Here is an 18026-nt window from a genome sequence, read left to right on the forward strand (position 1 = left end):
TATTACCCAGAGTGAAGTAAATCAGAAGAAGAAAAACAAATATCGTATATTAACACATATATATGGATTCTAAAAAAATGATATTGATTAATCTATTTGAAAGGAAGGAATGGAGATCCAGATGTAGAGAAAGGACTTGTGGACACAGTTGGGGAAGGAAAGAGTGGGATGAATGGGGAAAATAGCATGGACATAATATACACTATCATGTGTAAAGTAGATAGCTGGTGAGAAGTTTCTGTATAACACAGGGAACCCAACCTGGTGCTCTGTGATGACCTAGAGGAGTGGGATGGGGAGAGGGGATATATGTGTAATTATGGCTAACTCGCACTGTTGTACAGCAGAAACCAACACAACAGTATAAAGCAATTTCTTCCCAATTAAATAATGAAAAAAACCCAAGGTTATATAGTTACTGTTGACTTATTATTTTTAATGGTATACGTTGTACTCTATGTATTCTGTTAAATTTTGAAATGCATTCTTTTTCCCTTCTGTGAAAGCCCTTTGGCTTTTTGCTAAATTTAACTCGGGAAAAAAATAGTCTGTGTGTTCTTAATAAGCCTTTTGAATAATAGGAGATTATACTGGAAATTCGGAAAATCATATTGCATTCCTACCTAAATTTTTGAATAACCACAAAAAGGCTTGTTTCAGTTGAAAAAAACAGACTTCTTTGATTAAATACTAAATGGATCAAATATGAAAGCCTATTGTGGAATGATTTCCTGCATGCTTTCTTTGCAGTGAATGAACAGTTTTTCTTTTCCTTATCCTTTGAAAGTTGGTCTTTACTGGCACAATTAGATCTTGTGTTGCAGAGTTTTGATTTTCTGATTATTTTGGCATTATAGCACAAGCCTTTGATGAATAAAGAAAACATTTTTAAAAATGATCATTTGCTATAAAGCAGATTTTTCAATTTAGCATGGGGAGCTTAGGAACTATAAGACCCTCATCTTAATTTTACCTATGAACAAGTAAATTAAATTTCTGCTGATCAGCTTTTTTACGCTGTTAAGATGTATAAGTCAGCTATATGTTTCTGAAAGGTCATAAGTTCTGATTTTTCTAGTGTCGTGCTTTTGCTTCACTTGTTTCCCCTAAGGGTGATATTCTCAATGAAGAAAAGAAGGACAGGTGCTAGGCGCCGTGCTGAAGTTGGAGATCGTTTGGGATAGAATAGAACAGGACTGGTGCCAATGCCAGTGATATGTATATAGCATGTTTTGACTGAGACTTTTTCCCTGTGGGAAATTTTAACTCCAGTTGGGAAAATTGTTGTTGTTGTTCAGTCACCCAGTCATGTCCAACTCTTTTCGACCTCATAGACTGCAGCATGCCAGGCCTCCTTGTCCCTCACCATCTCCTGGAGTTTGTCCAAGTTCATGTTCATTGCTTTGGTGATGCTGTCCAGCCATCTCATCCTCTGATGCACTCTTCTCCTTCTGCCCTCAGTCTTTCCCAGAATCAGGGACTTTCTGTTCGCAGAAAGATGACCAAAGTACTGGAGCTTCAGCTTCAGTCCTTCCAGTGAATATTTAGCATTGATCTCCCTTAAGATTGACTGGTTTGATCTCCTTGCTGTCCAAGGGACTTTCAGGAGTCTTCTCCAGCACCACAGTTCAAAGGCATCAATTCTTTAGCATTCTACCTTCTTTATGGTCCAGCTCTCACCACTGTCATGACCACTGGGTAGATAGCCTTGACTATCTTCAAGGCTATAGATAGCCTTGATTGTACAGACCTTTGTCGACAGAGTTAATGTCTCTGCTTTTCAACACACTAAGTTTGTCCTTGCTTCCCTGCCAAGAAGCAGTTGTTTTCTGATTTCATGGCTGCAGTCACCATCTGCAGTGATTTTGGAGCCCAAAAAGAGGGAATTTGTCACTGCTTCCACCTTTTCCCCTTCTATTTGCCATGCAGTAATGCAGGCAGATGCCATGATCTTAGTTGTTTTAATATTTTGTCTTAAGCTGGTTCTTTCACTCTCCTTCTTCACCCTCATCAAGAGGCTCTTTAGTTCTCTTCGCTTTCTGTCATTAAAGTGGTATCATCCACGCATCTGAGATTATTGATATTTGCCCGCCTATCTTGATTCCAGCTTGTAACTCATCCAGCCCAGCATTTTTCATGAAGTGCTCCATGTATAGATTAAACAAACAGGGTGACAACAGACAGCCCTGTTGTACTCCTTTCTCGATCTTGAACCAGTCAGTTGTTTCATACAGGGTTCTAACTGTTCCTTCTTGGACCCACATACAGGTTTCTCAGGAGACAGTTGGTCTGGTATTCCCATCTCTCTGAGCGCTTTCCACAGTTTGTCATGATCCACAGAGTCAAAGGCTTTATCGTAGTCAATGAAACAGAGATAGATGTTTTTCTGAAATTCTCTTGCTTTTTCTATAATCCAGCAAGTGTTGGCAATTTCATTTCTAGTTCTTATTCCTTTTCTAAACCCAGCTTGGACATCTGGAAGTTCTTGGTTTGCATAATGCTGAAGCCTAACATGCAAGATTTTAAGCGCGAGCTTACTAGCATGGGAAATGAGTGTGATTGTCTGATGGTTAGCACATTCTTTGGTACTACCCTTCTTGGTAATTGGAATGAGGATTGACCTTTTCCAGTCCTGTGGCACTGCTGGGTCTTCCAGATTTGCTGACATAATGAATGCAAAACCTTGATGGTATCTTCCTTTAGAGATTGGAACAGTTCTGCTGGAATTTCATCACATCCACTAGCTTTATTAACAGCTATGCTTTTTAAGGCCCACTTGACTTTGCACTCCAGAATGTCTGGCTCTGGGTGACTAACCACACCATTGTAGTAATCTGGTTCATTAGTATCTTTTTTATACAGTTCTTCTATGTATTCTTTCCATCTCTTCTTGATCTCTTCAGCATCTATTACATATCTACCATTTTTATCCTTTATTGTGCCCATATTTGGGTGGAATGCTCCCTTGATGTTTCCAGTTTTCCTGAAGAGATCTCTAGTCTTTCCCCCTTTGTTGTCTTCTTCTATTATTAAGCACTGTTCATTGAAGAAGGCCTTCTTGTCTCTTTTAGCTATTCTTTGGAACTCTGCATTTAAGTGAATATATCTTTCCCTCCCTCTCTTGCTTTTTGCTTCTTTTCATTCTTCTGCTCTTTGTAAAGCCTCCTCAGATAACCACTTTGCCTTCTCGCTTTTTTTTTTTTTTTAATCTTTGGGATGGTTTTGTTTACTGCCTTCTGTACAATATTACAGACCTCACAGACGGTAAAGAATTTGCTTGCAATGCAGGAGACCTGGGTTCGATCCCTGGGTCGGGAAGATACCCTGGAGAAGGAAATGGTAACCCACTTCAGTATTCTTGCCTGGAAAATTCCATGGACAGAAGAGCTTGGCAGGCTACAGTCCATGGTGTTGCAAGGAGTTGGACACAACTGAGCGACTTTCACTTCACTTCACTTTACTGTTAACTAAATCTAGTCGCTTGAATCTACTTGTTACCTCTACTGTGAATTCATACAGGATTTGATTTAAGTCATACCTGGCTGGCCTACTGCTTTTCCTGGTTTTCTCTAGTTAAGCCTGGATTTTGCTATGAGAAGCTGATGATCTGAGCCACAGTCAACTCGAAGTCTTGTTTTTGCTGACTGTGTACTGCTTCTTCATCTTTGGCCACAGAGAATGTAACCAGTTTGATTTCGGTGTTGACCATTTAGTGATGGTGATGTCCATGTGTAAAGTCGTCTCTTGTGTTGTTGAAAAAGGGTATTTGCTATGACTAGCAAGTTCTTTTCGCAGAATTCAGTTAGTCTTTGCCCTGTTTCATTTTGTTCTCCAATGCCAAACTTGCCTGTTATTCCAGGTATCTCTTGACTTCCTACTTTTGCATTCCAATCCCCAGTGATGAATGGACCGTCTTTTTTAGGTGTTAGTTCTAGGAGGTCTTCTAGATCTTCATAGAAGTGATCAACTTCAGCTTCTTTGGCATTGGTGGTAGGGGCACAGACTCCGATTACTGTGATGTTAAATGACTTTCCTTGGAAACAGAGATCATTCTGTCATTTTTGAGGTTGTACCCAAGGACTGTGTTTCGGACTCTTTCACTGAATATGATGTCTACTCTGTTTCTTCTTTGGGATTCTTGCCCACAGTAGTAGATATAATGGTCGTCTGAATAGAAGTCACCCATTCCTGTCCATTTTAGTTCACTGATTCCTAAGATGTTGATGTTTATTCTTACCATCTCCTGCTTGACCACATCCAATTTTCCTTGATTCATGGACCTAACATTCCAGGTTCCTATACAGTGCTGTTCTTTGCAGCATCAGAGTTTACTTTCATCACCAGATACATCCACAGCTGAGTGTTGTATCTGCTTTGGCCCAGCCATTTCATTCTGGGGCTATTGGTAATTCTCCTCCACTCTTCCCTAGTAGCATATTGGACACCTTCAGACCTGGGGGACTCATCTTTTGGTGTCATATCTTTTTGGCCTTTTATACTGTTCATGAGGTTCTCACAGCCAGCATACTGGGATGGTTTGCCATTCCCTCCTCCAGTGGATCACGTTTGGCAGAACTCTCTGCTATGACCAGTCTGTCTTGGGTGGCCCTGCATGGAACAGCTTATAGCTTCATTCAGTTACGCAAGCCCCTTCACCATGACAAGGCAGTGATCTTTGAAAGGGGAGTTGGGAAAATAAAAAATATTAATCAGACTTATGCCAATTTGATGAAATGTTTTCAGAAAATGTTTTCTGGAGAAACTCCTTGAGCAATTTTTTAGCATGATACAATTAAGTAATTTCCACTTTTTCTATTTTTGTTTTTATTTTACTGAAATAGTTTTTAAGATTTTGTCAACAGCTCTCAAACTGTTAAAATGGTCACATTCTATGAAATGTATGCCCCCACTTAAAAAATTGAATAATATAAATACAATGAGTAACAGACGTAAGATCTAAAACATGCTTGTGCTAGGCTAACTAAAAAAGTTTAACAGGTATAACTTGAGTCTGAAACAGTTTTTTTGCAGGTACAGGGTAGCATCAAAACATGTTTAAAAAGAGGTTTACATGTTTCTTCCAAAGTCTTGTGGACACCAAAGGACCTAATGTAATTTAGAACAGTAGTTCTCTACAGTGTATCACTTAGACCAACTCAGTAATCTCAAGTACTGTGAGTTCTACTCAGTTCTGGAGTACTACTCAGGCGAACTGGCACACACTTATTTTGTTATAATCATGGTCATCATTGTTATTATCATCATCAACACTTATATAGTGTTTACAATGCCCCAGATGCTTATTGAAACACTTTACATGTATATTAACTCATATTTTTCCTGACAAGAGCTCTTAAAAGGTAGGTAATAGTTAGTACCTTTTATGTGTGGGGAGGAGGGGAAATGAAGCACAAAGAGGTAATACAATTTTCGCAGTCACATAGCAAGTAAATGGTGGAAATGAACTAGGAAATGGCAGCCCACTTCAGTGTGCCTGCCTGGAAAATTCCATGGGTAGAGCAGCCTACCCATGGGATCACAAAGAGTGGGACATGACTGAGCAGCTCAGCACATGCAGGTAATCTCGATCCCTACTCCATATGCCCAACATTGTAAAAAAAAATTAAAAATCGCATTGGAACCTGAGGAACAAATTGAAACTAATTTGAAAAAGAAAAGATCAGGGGAGGTACAGAGAAGGAGACAGGGGGTAAGATTTTTGTTAGTTATACTCAGATATCTGAAGAACTGTCTCGTAGAAAGGGGACTGACGTTATCCCATGTAGTTCCGGGAGGGAGCACTGTGACCAGCAGGCACATTGTTGTTGTCGTTCAGTTGCTCGGTCGTGTCTGGCTGTTTGTGTGCCATGGACTGCCGCACGCCAGGCTTCCCTGTCCTTCACTATCTCCGGGAGTTTGCTCAAATCCATGTCCATGCTATTTAACCATCTCATCCTTTGCCACCCCCTTCTCCTTTTACCTTCAACCTTTCTCAGCATTAGGGTCTTTTCCATTGAATCAGCTCTTCTCATCAGGTGGCCAAAATATTGGTGCTTCAGCAATAGTCCTTCCAATGTATAGTCAGGGTTGATTTCCAGAAGGATTGACTGGTTTGATCTCCTTGTTGTCCAAGGGTTGCTCAAGAGTCTTCTCCACCACTGCAGTTCGAAAGCATCAGTTCTTTGGCACTCAGGCTTCTTTATGATCGAACTCTCACATCTGTACATGACTACTGCAAAAACCATAGCTTTGACTATATGGACCTTTGTTGGCAAAATATGTCTTTGCTATTTAATAGCTATTTGATATGCTGTCTAGGCTTATCATAGCTTTCCTTCCAAGCATCTTTTAATTTTATGGCTGCAATCATCATCCACAATGATTTTTAGCCCGAGAAAATAAATTCAGTAACTGCTTTCTCTTTCCTCCTTTTGTTTGCCATGAAACGATGGGACTGCATGCCATGATCTTTGTTTTTTGAATGTTGAGTTTTAAGCCAGCTTTTTCACTTTCCTCTTTCATTTTCATCAAGAGGCTCTTTAGTTCCTCTTCCTTTCTGCCGTTAAAATGATATCATCTGTGTGTCCAAGGTTGTTGATATTTCTCCCAACAATCTTGTGTCCAGCTTGTGATTCATCCACCCCAACATTTCGCATGATGCACTCTGCATATAAGTTAAATAAGCAGGGTGACAATACACAGTCAGGTGGTATAAAGTCCTTTTCTGCTCAGTTTTGATTCTACTCCTTGCAGTTTTTCCAGTCTGGGGTCTTAAACTGCTCTAGTAATTATAGTCCATGCTACAGAAGGTGCTGTCACTCTCAAATTGGCCATTCTACTTTCTAGGGAATACTTAACTGTTTTGGGATCCTCATCATAGAAGAGGAATCATGCATTATTTGGCTTGTTTCACTTAGCATAGTGTCCTTAAAGTTTATTCGTGTTGTAGCGTTTGACAAGATTTCTTTTTTAAGGCTAAATAATATTCCATGTGTATGTATATATATATATACACACACACCCCATTATATCTATTCATCTAGTAGATTTTTTATATCTATAAATTTAATAGCACCTATGTAATTTTTTCCACCATTGAAGGTACAAAAGTGGTTAATATGCTTTAAAACTTTTCATTCATTACAAAAAAATGTGTGTACATATTAGAAAACTTAGAATATATGGATTAGGCAATACAATTGAATCAAAATCCTATGTTAACTCTTTGATGAGTATCTTTCTATATGTTTTCTGTGCTATATACTCATGTGTACTCAGGTCGAATAAATTGGTAAAATGTGTTGATGAAAAATACCTTAGTCAAAGTTATAGTGATTGATATTTGGTAGTATGGTTGACTAAGATGTACTGCTTGAACATTCTTAGGATTTTTTTGGGGGGGTTAATTAATTCATTAATTGTACAGGAGACAGGGATCAAGACCATCCCCAAGAAAAAGAAATGCAGAAAAGCAAAATGGGTGTCTGAGGAGGCCTTACAAATAGCTGTGAAAAGAAGAGAAGTGAAAAGCAAAGGAGAAAGGAAAGATATACCCATTTGAATTCCAAATTCAAAGAGTCCCAAAGAATAGCAAGGAGAGATAAGAGAGCCTTCCTCAGTGATCAGTGCAAAGAAATAGAGGAAAACAATAGAATGGGAAAGACTAGAAGTCTCTTCAAGAAAATTAGAGATACCTGGGGAACATTTCATGCAAAGATGGGCTCAATAAAGGACAGAAATGGTATGGACCTAAGAGAAGCAGAAGATATTAAGAAGAGGTAGCAAGAATACACAGAACTGTACATAGAAGAACTGTACAAAAAAGATCTTCATGACCCAGGTAGTCACGATGGTGTGATCATTTCACTTAGAGCCAGACATCCTGGAATGTGAAGTCAAGTGAATCTTAGGAAGCATCACTACGAACAAAGCCAGTGGAGGTGATAGAATTCCAGTCGAGCTATTTCAAATCCTAAAAGATAATGCTGTGAAAGTGCTGCACTTAATATGTCAGCAAATTTGGAAAACTCAGCAGTGGCCGCAGGACTGGAAAATGTCAGTTTTCATTCCAGTCCCAAAGAAAGGCAATGCCAAAGAATGCTCAAACTACCCCACAATTGCACTTATCTCACATGCTAGTAAAGTAATGCTCAAAATTCTCCAAGCCAGGCTTCAACAATATGTCATCCTTGAATTTCCAGATCTTCAAGCTGGATTTAGAAAAGGCAGAGGAACCAGAGATCAAATTGCCAACATCCGTTGGATCATCAAAAAAGCAAGAGAGTTCCAGAAAAACATCTATTTCTGCCTTATTGACCATGCCAAAGCCTTTGACTGTGTGGATCACAATAAACTGGAAAATTCTGAAGGAGATGGGCATACCAGACCACCTGACCTGCCTCTTGAGATATCTGTATGCAGGTCAGGAAGCAACAGTTAGAACTGGACATGGAACAATAAAGTGATTCCAAATAGGGAAAGGAGTATGTCAAGGCTGTATATTGTCACCCTTTTTATTTAACTTATATGCAGAGTACATCATGAGAAACGCTGGGCTGGATGAAGCACAAGCTGGAATCAAGATTGCCAGGAGAAATATAAATAACCTCAGACATGCAGATGACACCACCCTTATGGCAGACAGTGAAGAACTAAAGAGCCTCTTGATGAAAGTGAAAGAGGAGAGTGAAAACGTTGGCTTAAAATTCAACATTCAGACGTGGCATCTGGTCCCATCACTTCAGGGCAAGTAGATGGGGAAACAGTGGAAACAGTGACCGACTTTATTTTGGGGGGCTCCAAAATCACTGCAGATGGTGACTGCAACCATGAAATTAAAGATGGTTACTCCTTGGCAGGAAAGTTATGACCAACCTAGACAGCATATTAAAAAGCAGGGATATTACTTTGCCAACAAAGGGCCTTCTAGTCAAGGCTATGGTTTTTCCAGTAGTCACGTATGGATGTGACAGTTAGACTATAAAGAAAGCTGAACACCGAAGAATTGATGCTTTTGAACCATGGTGTTGGAGAAGACTCTTGAGAGTCCCTTGGACTGCAAGGAGATCCAACCAGTCCATCCTAAAGGGGATCAGTCCTGGGTGTTCACTGGAAGGACTGATGTTGAAGCTGAAACTCCAATACTTTGGCCACCTGATGTGAAGAGCTGACTGATTTGAAAAGACCCTGATGCTGGGAAAGATTGAAGGCAGGAGGAGAAGGGGACGACAGAGGATGAGATGGTTGGATGGCATCCCTGACTCAATGGACATGAGTTTGAGTAAACTCCGGGAGTTGGTGATAGACAGGGAAGCCTGGCCTGCTGCAGTCCATGGGGTCGCAAAGAGTCAGACATGACTGAGTGACTGAACTGAACTGAATTAATTTATTTTTTAATTGAAAGATAATTGCTTTACCGAATTTTCTTGTTTTCTGTCAAGCCTCAACGTGAATCAGCCATAGGTATACATATACACCGTTCCTTTTGAACCTCCCTCGCAATCTTACCCCTCTAGGTTGATACAGAGACACTGTTTGAGTTTCCTGAGACATACAGCAAATTCCTTTTGGCTATCTATTTTATATGTGGTAATGTAAGTTTCCATGTTTCTTTCTCCATATATCTCACCCTCTCCTCCCCTCTCCCCATGTCCATAAGTCTGTGCTCTATGTCTGTTTCTCCATTGCTGCCCTGCAAATAAATTCTTCAGTACCATTTTTCTAGATTCCATATATATGCATTAGAATATGATATTTATCTTTCTCTTTCTCTTACTTCACTCTGTATAATAGGCTCTAGGTTCACCCATGTCATTAGAACTGACTTAAATGTGTTCCTTTTTATGACTGAATAATATTCCATTGTGTATATGTACTGCAACTTCTTTATGCATTCATCTGTTGATGGACATCTAGGTTGCTTCCATGTTTATTTGTGTTGTAGCATTTGACAGGATTTCCTTTTTTAAGGCTAAATAATATTCCATGTATGTATGTACTCCATTTTCTTTATCCATTCATCTGTTAATAGATTTTTAAAAAATATTTATTTGGCTGTGCCAGGTCTTAGTTGTGGCATGTGAAATCTTTTGTTGTGGCATGTAGGATCTAGTTCCTGACTAGAGATAGAACCTGTACCCCATGCATTGGAATCACAGGGTCTTAGCCACTGGACCACCAGAGACATCTCTGTTAATAGATGTTTTAGTTGCTTTAAGCTTTTGGCTATTGTGAATAATGCTGCAGTGAACATGAATGTGCAAATGTCTCTTTGAGATTCTATTTTCAGTTCTTTTGAATATATACCCAGAAGTGGGATTTTTGGATTATATGATAGTTCCTTTTTTAGTTTTTTGAGGAACCTCCATACTGGTTTCTATAGGGGCTGTACCATTTTACATTGTAGACAACAGTCCACAATAGTCCCAGTTTCTCTGCATCCTCTCTAACATGTGTTGTTTTCTGGGTGTTGATCGTTGCCATCTTAATCTGTGTGGTTTTGATTTGCATTTCCCTAATGCTTAGTGATGTTGATCATCTTATCATATGCCTATTGGCTGTTTATATGTCTTCTTTGCAGAAATGTCTATGTAAGTTCTTTGCCTATTTTTAAATTGGATATTTATTGTTCTTGAGTTGTTGGAGCTCTTTATATATTGTGGATGTTAAGTCCTTATCAGATATTTGGCTTGCAAATACTTTCTCCTGTTTGGTAGGTTGCATTTTACTGTGTTTTAATTTCCTTTGGTGTGCCTAAATCTTTAAGTTTGATGTAGTCCCATTTTGCTGTTTTTACTTTTGTTGCCTGTATTTTTATGTTGTATGTAAGAAATCATTACCAAATCCAATAACATCAACCTTTTCCCTTTTGTTTTCTTCTAGGAATTTTGTAGTTCAGGTATGGTTTAGGCCTTTAATCCATTTTGAGTTAACTTTTGTATGTGGTGTAAGGCATGGATCCATTCGTATTCTTTTACACGCAGATTTAGTTTTCCCAGCACATCTGTCCTTCCCCATTGTGTAGCCTTGGCACTTTTCTTAGAGATCATTTGACCATATACATGAGGGTTTATTTCTGGATTCTCTATTCTGTTACATAGGTCTTTTATTTGTTTATTTATTTTTTGCTGCACAGGGTCTTCATTTCAGTGTGATCATTGCTGCTTACAGGGGCTTCTCTAGTAGTGGGGTGTGGCCTTCTTTTGTTGTAGAGCACAGGCTTTAGAGTTCACAGACTCAGTAGTTGAGGTGTGTGGGCTTAGCTGCCCTGTGGCATGTTTGATTTTAGTTTCCCGACCAGGGATCAAACCTGTGTGCCCTGCATTGGAAGGCAGATTCCTAATCACTGGACCACCAGGGAAGTCCCTGTTATGTTGGTCTTTATGCCAGTTCAGTTGTGCTATTTTGATGCTATCTTTCATATGGGAATTCAGCAAAACTGGTGAGCTGCATTTCTGCTACTTCCATCTTCTTCCGATTTTTACTTTTTACAGATTTGAAGAGGATGTCTTATGTTTTCAGCTATGTAATTAATCTAAGTGTTGATGGGGACAGAGTGAAACAGATGTCCGCTCAAGGCTGCCTTCAGGTTGCCCTTGATTTCTCAGTACACTTAGGGCGTGTTTGTGGCTCTGTTGTTGTGTCCGGCTCTTATGACGCCATTGACTGTAGCCTGCCAGGATCTCTTTTCTTAGGATTTTCAAGTCAAGAATACTGGAGTGGGTTGCCCTTTCCTCCTGAGGGGAACTTGCCAACCCAGGAATTGAACCCATGTCTCCTGCCTGTGTCTCCTGCATTGGCAGGTGTATTCTTTACCACTTGGGCCATCTGGGAAGCCCTGAGAGAGTATGAACAGTGGGAACTCCTTCAAAATATATTCTTTAAGTAAAAGAGTTAAGTCTTAACTTGATCTAACTTTTCTTGTCTCAAGCCTGTCTCTTGTGGCAGATTCTTTGCTGCTAAGTGTGCGATCTCATTCTTAATGGCAGCTTTTTTATGATGGGGATTATATTAACCATATTTTGAGGTTGAGAAAACAGATTTCTAGAGAGTAAGTGAAACAGTGGAGCCTGAATTTGAACCTAAGTCTGACTAGCCTCCAAGCCCAGGTTGTTTCCACTATACTAATCAGAGGTTAGATACACTGTGTCTGCCATCTTCCTTTATCAGAACTTGTCTTCTTTGTGTCTAAGGACAAATCTATGTACAGTCTGTTCTTGTCCTAATTGGAAGAGATGAGGATTAGTTAGGAACCAAGGGTTGGGTAATCTGTGATGAAAGTAAGAGGACATTTTAGCTGATGTATTGTTCTGCATTATCCATTCATTTACTTGTAAAATTATTTCAAAGGTTAGTGATAAAGGCTACTGTTTCATTTGTATCATAATTACTATTTAAAGGTTTCTGTTAGTACCATTCATTTAATTTTCTTTTTGGTTTTTCACTGTTTTTTCCCAACTATTTATTGAGGTAAAATTGACAAGCAAATTTAAGATATTTAAAGAATACATCATTGTGATTTGATATACATATGCACTGTGAAAGGATTCCCCCGTCTAGTTAATTAATTCATCCATTATCTCACAAATTTGTCTTTTTTTTTAGGTGAGTACAAGTTCTACTGTTAGCAAATTTCAATTTTGCAATATAGTGTTGTCAACTCTATGCACCATGTTTTACATTAGATCCTCAGAACTCACCCATCTTATAGTCGAATGTTTGTACTCTTACTAACATCTCCCTATTCCCCCCAGCATCACTCCTGCTGGAATATGCCAGAGAGAGAAGGACAAATGCCCTTCTGTATTAACAGAGCGAGAGACTAATGCTTTTGCGTGCACATATTAATAAATTTAGTCTGTTATTTGATTTATATATTTGAAATGTGTTAGTGAGAAAGTCCATACTTTAATTTCCATAATTATTCATGAATGTCTGCAGTATTAAATGTAGACTGAGTATAAAGTTTGCTGAGTATAAAAATCATGTGAAAAACAAAGTCATTGTGAGAAGAGGCTACCATGTATATGCATCATGCACTTTTAGATAACTCGAATTGCATTTTAGAAATTGAAGTATAGTTGACTTGCATCATTTTAGTTTCAGGTACAGTGCTCAGCATTTTTTATAGGTTACTCTCCATTTAAAATCACTACAAAGCAGTGACTATTTTTCTGTGCTGTATAGAACATCCTGTGGCCTATCCATTTTATACATCGTAGTTCTTACCTGTCAACCCCCTATTCCCGTCCTGCCTCATAAGTAGAATAGAAACAAACTCATAGGTATAGAGAACAGACTTAATAAATTGCTTTTTAAACCATGAAAGAATGTCTGCTTTTAAGATTTTTGGGGGGGATACACCATTTCTTGTTGTTGCTTAGTTGCTCAGTCGTGTCTGACTATGTTGTGAGCCATGAACTGTAGCCCACCAGGCTCCTCTGTCTGGGATTTCCCAGGGAATGATACTGGAGTGGGTAGCCATTACCTTCTCTAGGGGATCTTCCTGATTGAGCCTGCATCTGCTGCATTGACAGACGGGTTCTTTACCACTGAGCCACTAAGAAAGCCCTTGTAGTTTCTGTGGCAGTTCATGCTGTCATTTTTGATAGTTCTCATTCTCACAAGGTTCTTCATTTATATTGATTCAATAATATCTCCTCTGAATTATAGCTTTTGGCTCTAGTTTGTTCCACTCTATCTTCTTCCATATAATAGCTCTTTGCACATTTGGAGAAAGTTCTCATATGTGCTTCTTACTTTTTAAGCACTTTTAAAAACACTTTTCTGACTAAATCTTCTTTTATGTAAAATTTTCCAGATCCTTTACCAGTTAGAAAGGGCTTGATCTATCATAGATGCCTTTTTCCCCCCATTTATTAGTAGGAGGCTAATTCATAGATGCCTTTTACAGTATATTATTGTTTGGCCTGTTTTGTGACAAGGAATCCTAGATCTAGTCTAGTCTAGTCTAAGAGGGAGGAATATTGTTATAGTACTTCTGAAGTTTGATGACAGGCGCTCGAGTGCTACCGGTTTACCGGAGGTAGAACTTAGACAGCTCCCCAGCCTTCCTCTTGCATCACTTCTGCTGCCTCCTATGTCTGTACTGCCAGCCTGTGCTGTACTGGCAGCTGTACTGGCAAGTCTTGGCCTAGGTTTCTGCTCTTCTGTAACTGGCTTTACACATGACCCCCTGTGGTTGCCTGACTCACAAGTCTTGATACGTCTTTTTAGCTGCTTGAGTCTCTCATTTCTTCTACTCGGAATTTCCCAGCAGAGGAGCCAGGTTTGTTTAAGGGACCTTTTATAGGTCACTCTGGTCATAAGTTGCTTGCCAGTTGCTTGCCCTTGTCCACCTAATAGTCCCATTCATTGACTCAACAAGTATTTTATTAAATATCTAATTTATACTAGTCATTATTCTAAATGCCTGGGATACATCAGTAAACATAGCAGGTCAAAATCACTGTTTCCATTCTATTGAGGTGAAATATACAAGTAGAAGTAAATGTACTAGTCAAATTAATGATTTCATAATTTCTCTCTGGTTGGTAAGAGGAGAGAGAGGATTGTGTGCTTCTGAACATGACTGCTGCCCTTCATTGAACTGGTGCCATTTTTGATAGACTGTGATATGGGCAGATGGACTTCAGAAAGCAACTCTAATATAGATAACCACCAATGTAGTTATTTAGACAAACATACAAAATATTTAGAAAATTATGCATTAGAGTAGCATTTCTCAAAGTTTAGAGCCTGTATTAAGCCAAGTAGTATATATTTTATATGTGTATACTTTAAACGTATACATGATACTAAAATGATTGATTTCTGTCAGTTGATATGATAAACAAATATCAAGCATCCTGTTTCTATAGAGCAAAGTATTACATTTCTTCAGTTAATTAACCCCTACTGACTTCATTTCTTCTGCATACTATTAGCTATTCCACACCTACAGCATACTACTTAGCACCCCCTGAGAATACTGTTTGACTTTCCTGCAGTCATCTGGTAAGACTTGAACAGTCACTTTGGCAGGGTGAATGGTTGGATCATCCTAGGTCACTTGATAATCCTTGTAGTGGGCCGGGTAAGTGGATTACCCTACCAGGACCCAGGGGAAGGTGGATTACCACACATAAAGGAGGGAAAAGTGTGCCTGATCACGCCAGTGTTTCCTCACCCTTCCTAAATTTGTGTGGGGTGGTTTGTCTAGCATTTGCTCTTTTTTCAAAGAAAGCTATTTCCAAATGTGTTAGTATCCTGCTAAGAGTCCCCCTTTTTATGTGTGAGCTCCACATTTGGTCATTGTATTTCCTGATTTTATGATGCAGTGGTAGAGTAGGGGCTGGAAAGAAAATCAGGAAGGCCTTGACTAATAACCACCCCCCTTTTTTTTTTTCAATTTAGCTGCATGCAATGCAGTGAACAATCACAATTTGTCAGCCTAGCACCTATCTTTTCTAAGAAGTGATCCCCTTTCTTTTGAGAAGTATCTCTCTCCCTACCCAGTTCCCCATGCCCATTTAATAAATAGTGCAAATCGGAGCTGCTGCCACGGCCGTTCTGGTTGACTTTCCCTCTGGACACAAGAATCAGCCCACAGGTGGACATTTGACTCTTATTAAACAGTCTTCCTGCAGTATGGCTTGCTCCTCAACATAAAATGTCATCTTGTCAGCATTCTTAAATACAACCAGTGCTTCGTGTAAGAATGGTTTTAGGTAAATTAGATAAACTTGGAAAATAAATTTAGAAGTTCAGTTTAAACTCTTAAGATCCAAAAAGAAGCATCAGACAATGTTCATTTACTTTTGTAGGGTATTCTCCTAAGTTTCTCAAAAGTTGTTAGTTGCATCAATTTGCATATTTGATATTCAAAACCAAGTTACTGTAGCTCCTTCCACATTTTATTTGTGAAATGCCATGTTACCATTTTTATTTTTGCCTTTTTATAACCTAATTTCCATTTACAAATAGCATCGTATAAGGAAGTTATATCACTCATGAATCGTATTTCTCTGTATGCTTACAAATGTTACATCAGCATTTCACACTAAGCTTTCATGTTATTGAAAGACTGCATATCATTATAAAATCAATAAATTAAGTATATGGCTCCTAGAGACCTTTAGAAAGTTAAAAGCTAACAAGGAGCTTTTTACTTCTCAAATTGGCCCTAACTAAACAAGTGAAAATACCAGTTTCATTCTTATACACAGGGTGTAAAAAATTATATCTTTCTGATGGGCCCTTTGACTTTGTGTGACTCTTTAAAATTTTCATATTCTTTGATCCATTAGTTGTATACCTAAGATTTTTTTCTGGGCAAAAGTGAGATGAGGATAAAGATTTGTATAGAAAGGTGCTTTTCATAGCATTATTTATAAGAGAGAAAATAGGAAATATATATAATGGTCAAAGGCATGTTAGAAAACATTAATAATAAATCAATATATAAAATTAAGTTTAGTATTATCTTAATTCTGATGAAAAAAATACAAGTATGAGAAAAGCCTAGGGTAAAATCCAAACATTAGCAGTAATTATCTTTGGGTGTGGGATAATGGATGATTTCTCTTTTATATTGTTATATATTAACATTTTTTCTGAAGCTGACATTTATTATTTTTATGATTAGTAAAAATTAATGTTATAAAATATTTCCTGAGCCTGCAGTACATGAGTTATGACTTTCAGAATTGAATGCAATATAGGAACACCTGATTAAATATGATGAGATATATAATATTCATTTCACTTTTTAAAAAGTGAGAGGAGATATAAGTTTAAAACAGTTTCCATCAGTATTAACAAATCTATTGAAATAAACATTTAGCTCAGTATGAACTAAGTGCCAGGCATTCATTATGCTAGGTACTTGGGCATATAAAGATGGTTCTGAAAGAACAAGCAGCTGTCTGTCATTTCTATAAAAATTTCCATGATTTCTCTGCTACTTTATGTTAGGTCCTCTTCTGTCATTGTACTTACTGTGATATACTGAAATTATCAGTTCATTTTTCTGTTTTCTGTTCTCTTAATTCCTTGAGATAGGGGCCATGTCTTTTTCATTGTGTATCTCCAGTATCTAGTAATTTGTTGAATTAAGTTTGCTGTGAAAGTAAGAACTGGTGATACTTGAGGTGGATTTTGGAAGCTGAGTATCTATAATAAATCACTTTTAGTTTACTCTTAATGAAATCTTTTGTTTACCTATAATGGTTGGTATATGAAGAGTTGCTATACTGCAGCAGTGGTTCATTTCTGAGAATGTTTTTATTTTTGCCTTTTTCAAATGTGACCTCAATTTTAAAACAATTCTGAATTGGTCAATAAGATGAATTTAACTTTCCATTTATCTTTTAAAGGTAAGAATTTGGTCATCAAGTGATTGAAGTCTAAGTGAGGGCCCAAGGGAAGTTCAGTTCACAGGGATGAGGATGAGAGATGATAGTGGATGATTTCTTTTTAAAAAATTGCATCGGGTGTTAAGGTTTCCTTAAGTTAGATGCACAAATAATCAGAATGCTGTTGCTTTTACTTCAGAGTGAGTGGGAACAACATGTAGAATATGCAAGCGCAGGAAGCTCTTTAAAAAGTACAGCAAAAAGCAATTTAGACCTAGCATGTACTCTCTAGCCCCAAATTACTCACAGGTTATATCCCCAAAGTTCAATTTTGAATTAATCTGGTCTTTAATGTCACAGGGTAATTTTGTAATAGTAGTAACAGAGTAATGATATAGACTCTGTTTATCAAGGGATTAGATCTGACAGAGTGCCTGAAGAACTATGGACAGAGGTTCGTGACATTGTACAGGAAGCAGTAATCAAAACCATCCCCAAGAAAAAGAAATGCAAAAAGGCAAAATGGCTGAGGAGGCCTTACAAATAACTGAGAAAGTAAGAGAAGCCAAAGGCAAAGGAGAAAAGGAACCGTTTGAATGCAGAGTTCCAAAAAATAGCAAGGAGAGATTAGAAAGCGTTCCTCAGTGATCAGTGCAAAGAAATAGAAGAAAA

General features: G+C 38.2%; 1 protein-coding gene across 1 annotated transcript in view; it reads left to right on the forward strand.

Moving 5' to 3' along the window:
- The first annotated feature begins 4584 nt into the window (after nt 1–4584).
- Nucleotides 4585–18026, forward strand: part of SBF2 (SET binding factor 2) — a 410909-nt gene continuing 397467 nt past the window's right edge. The window contains exons 1-2 of the mRNA XM_043481847.1: nt 4585–4591; nt 14276–14287. Of these exons, the coding sequence (XP_043337782.1) occupies nt 4585–4591; nt 14276–14287 (19 nt within the window). The remainder of the gene's footprint in view (nt 4592–14275; nt 14288–18026) is intronic.

The sequence above is a fragment of the Cervus canadensis genome, chromosome 11 (assembly GCF_019320065.1).
Source record: "Cervus canadensis isolate Bull #8, Minnesota chromosome 11, ASM1932006v1, whole genome shotgun sequence".
In the NCBI taxonomy this organism is placed as follows: Eukaryota; Metazoa; Chordata; class Mammalia; order Artiodactyla; family Cervidae; genus Cervus; species Cervus canadensis.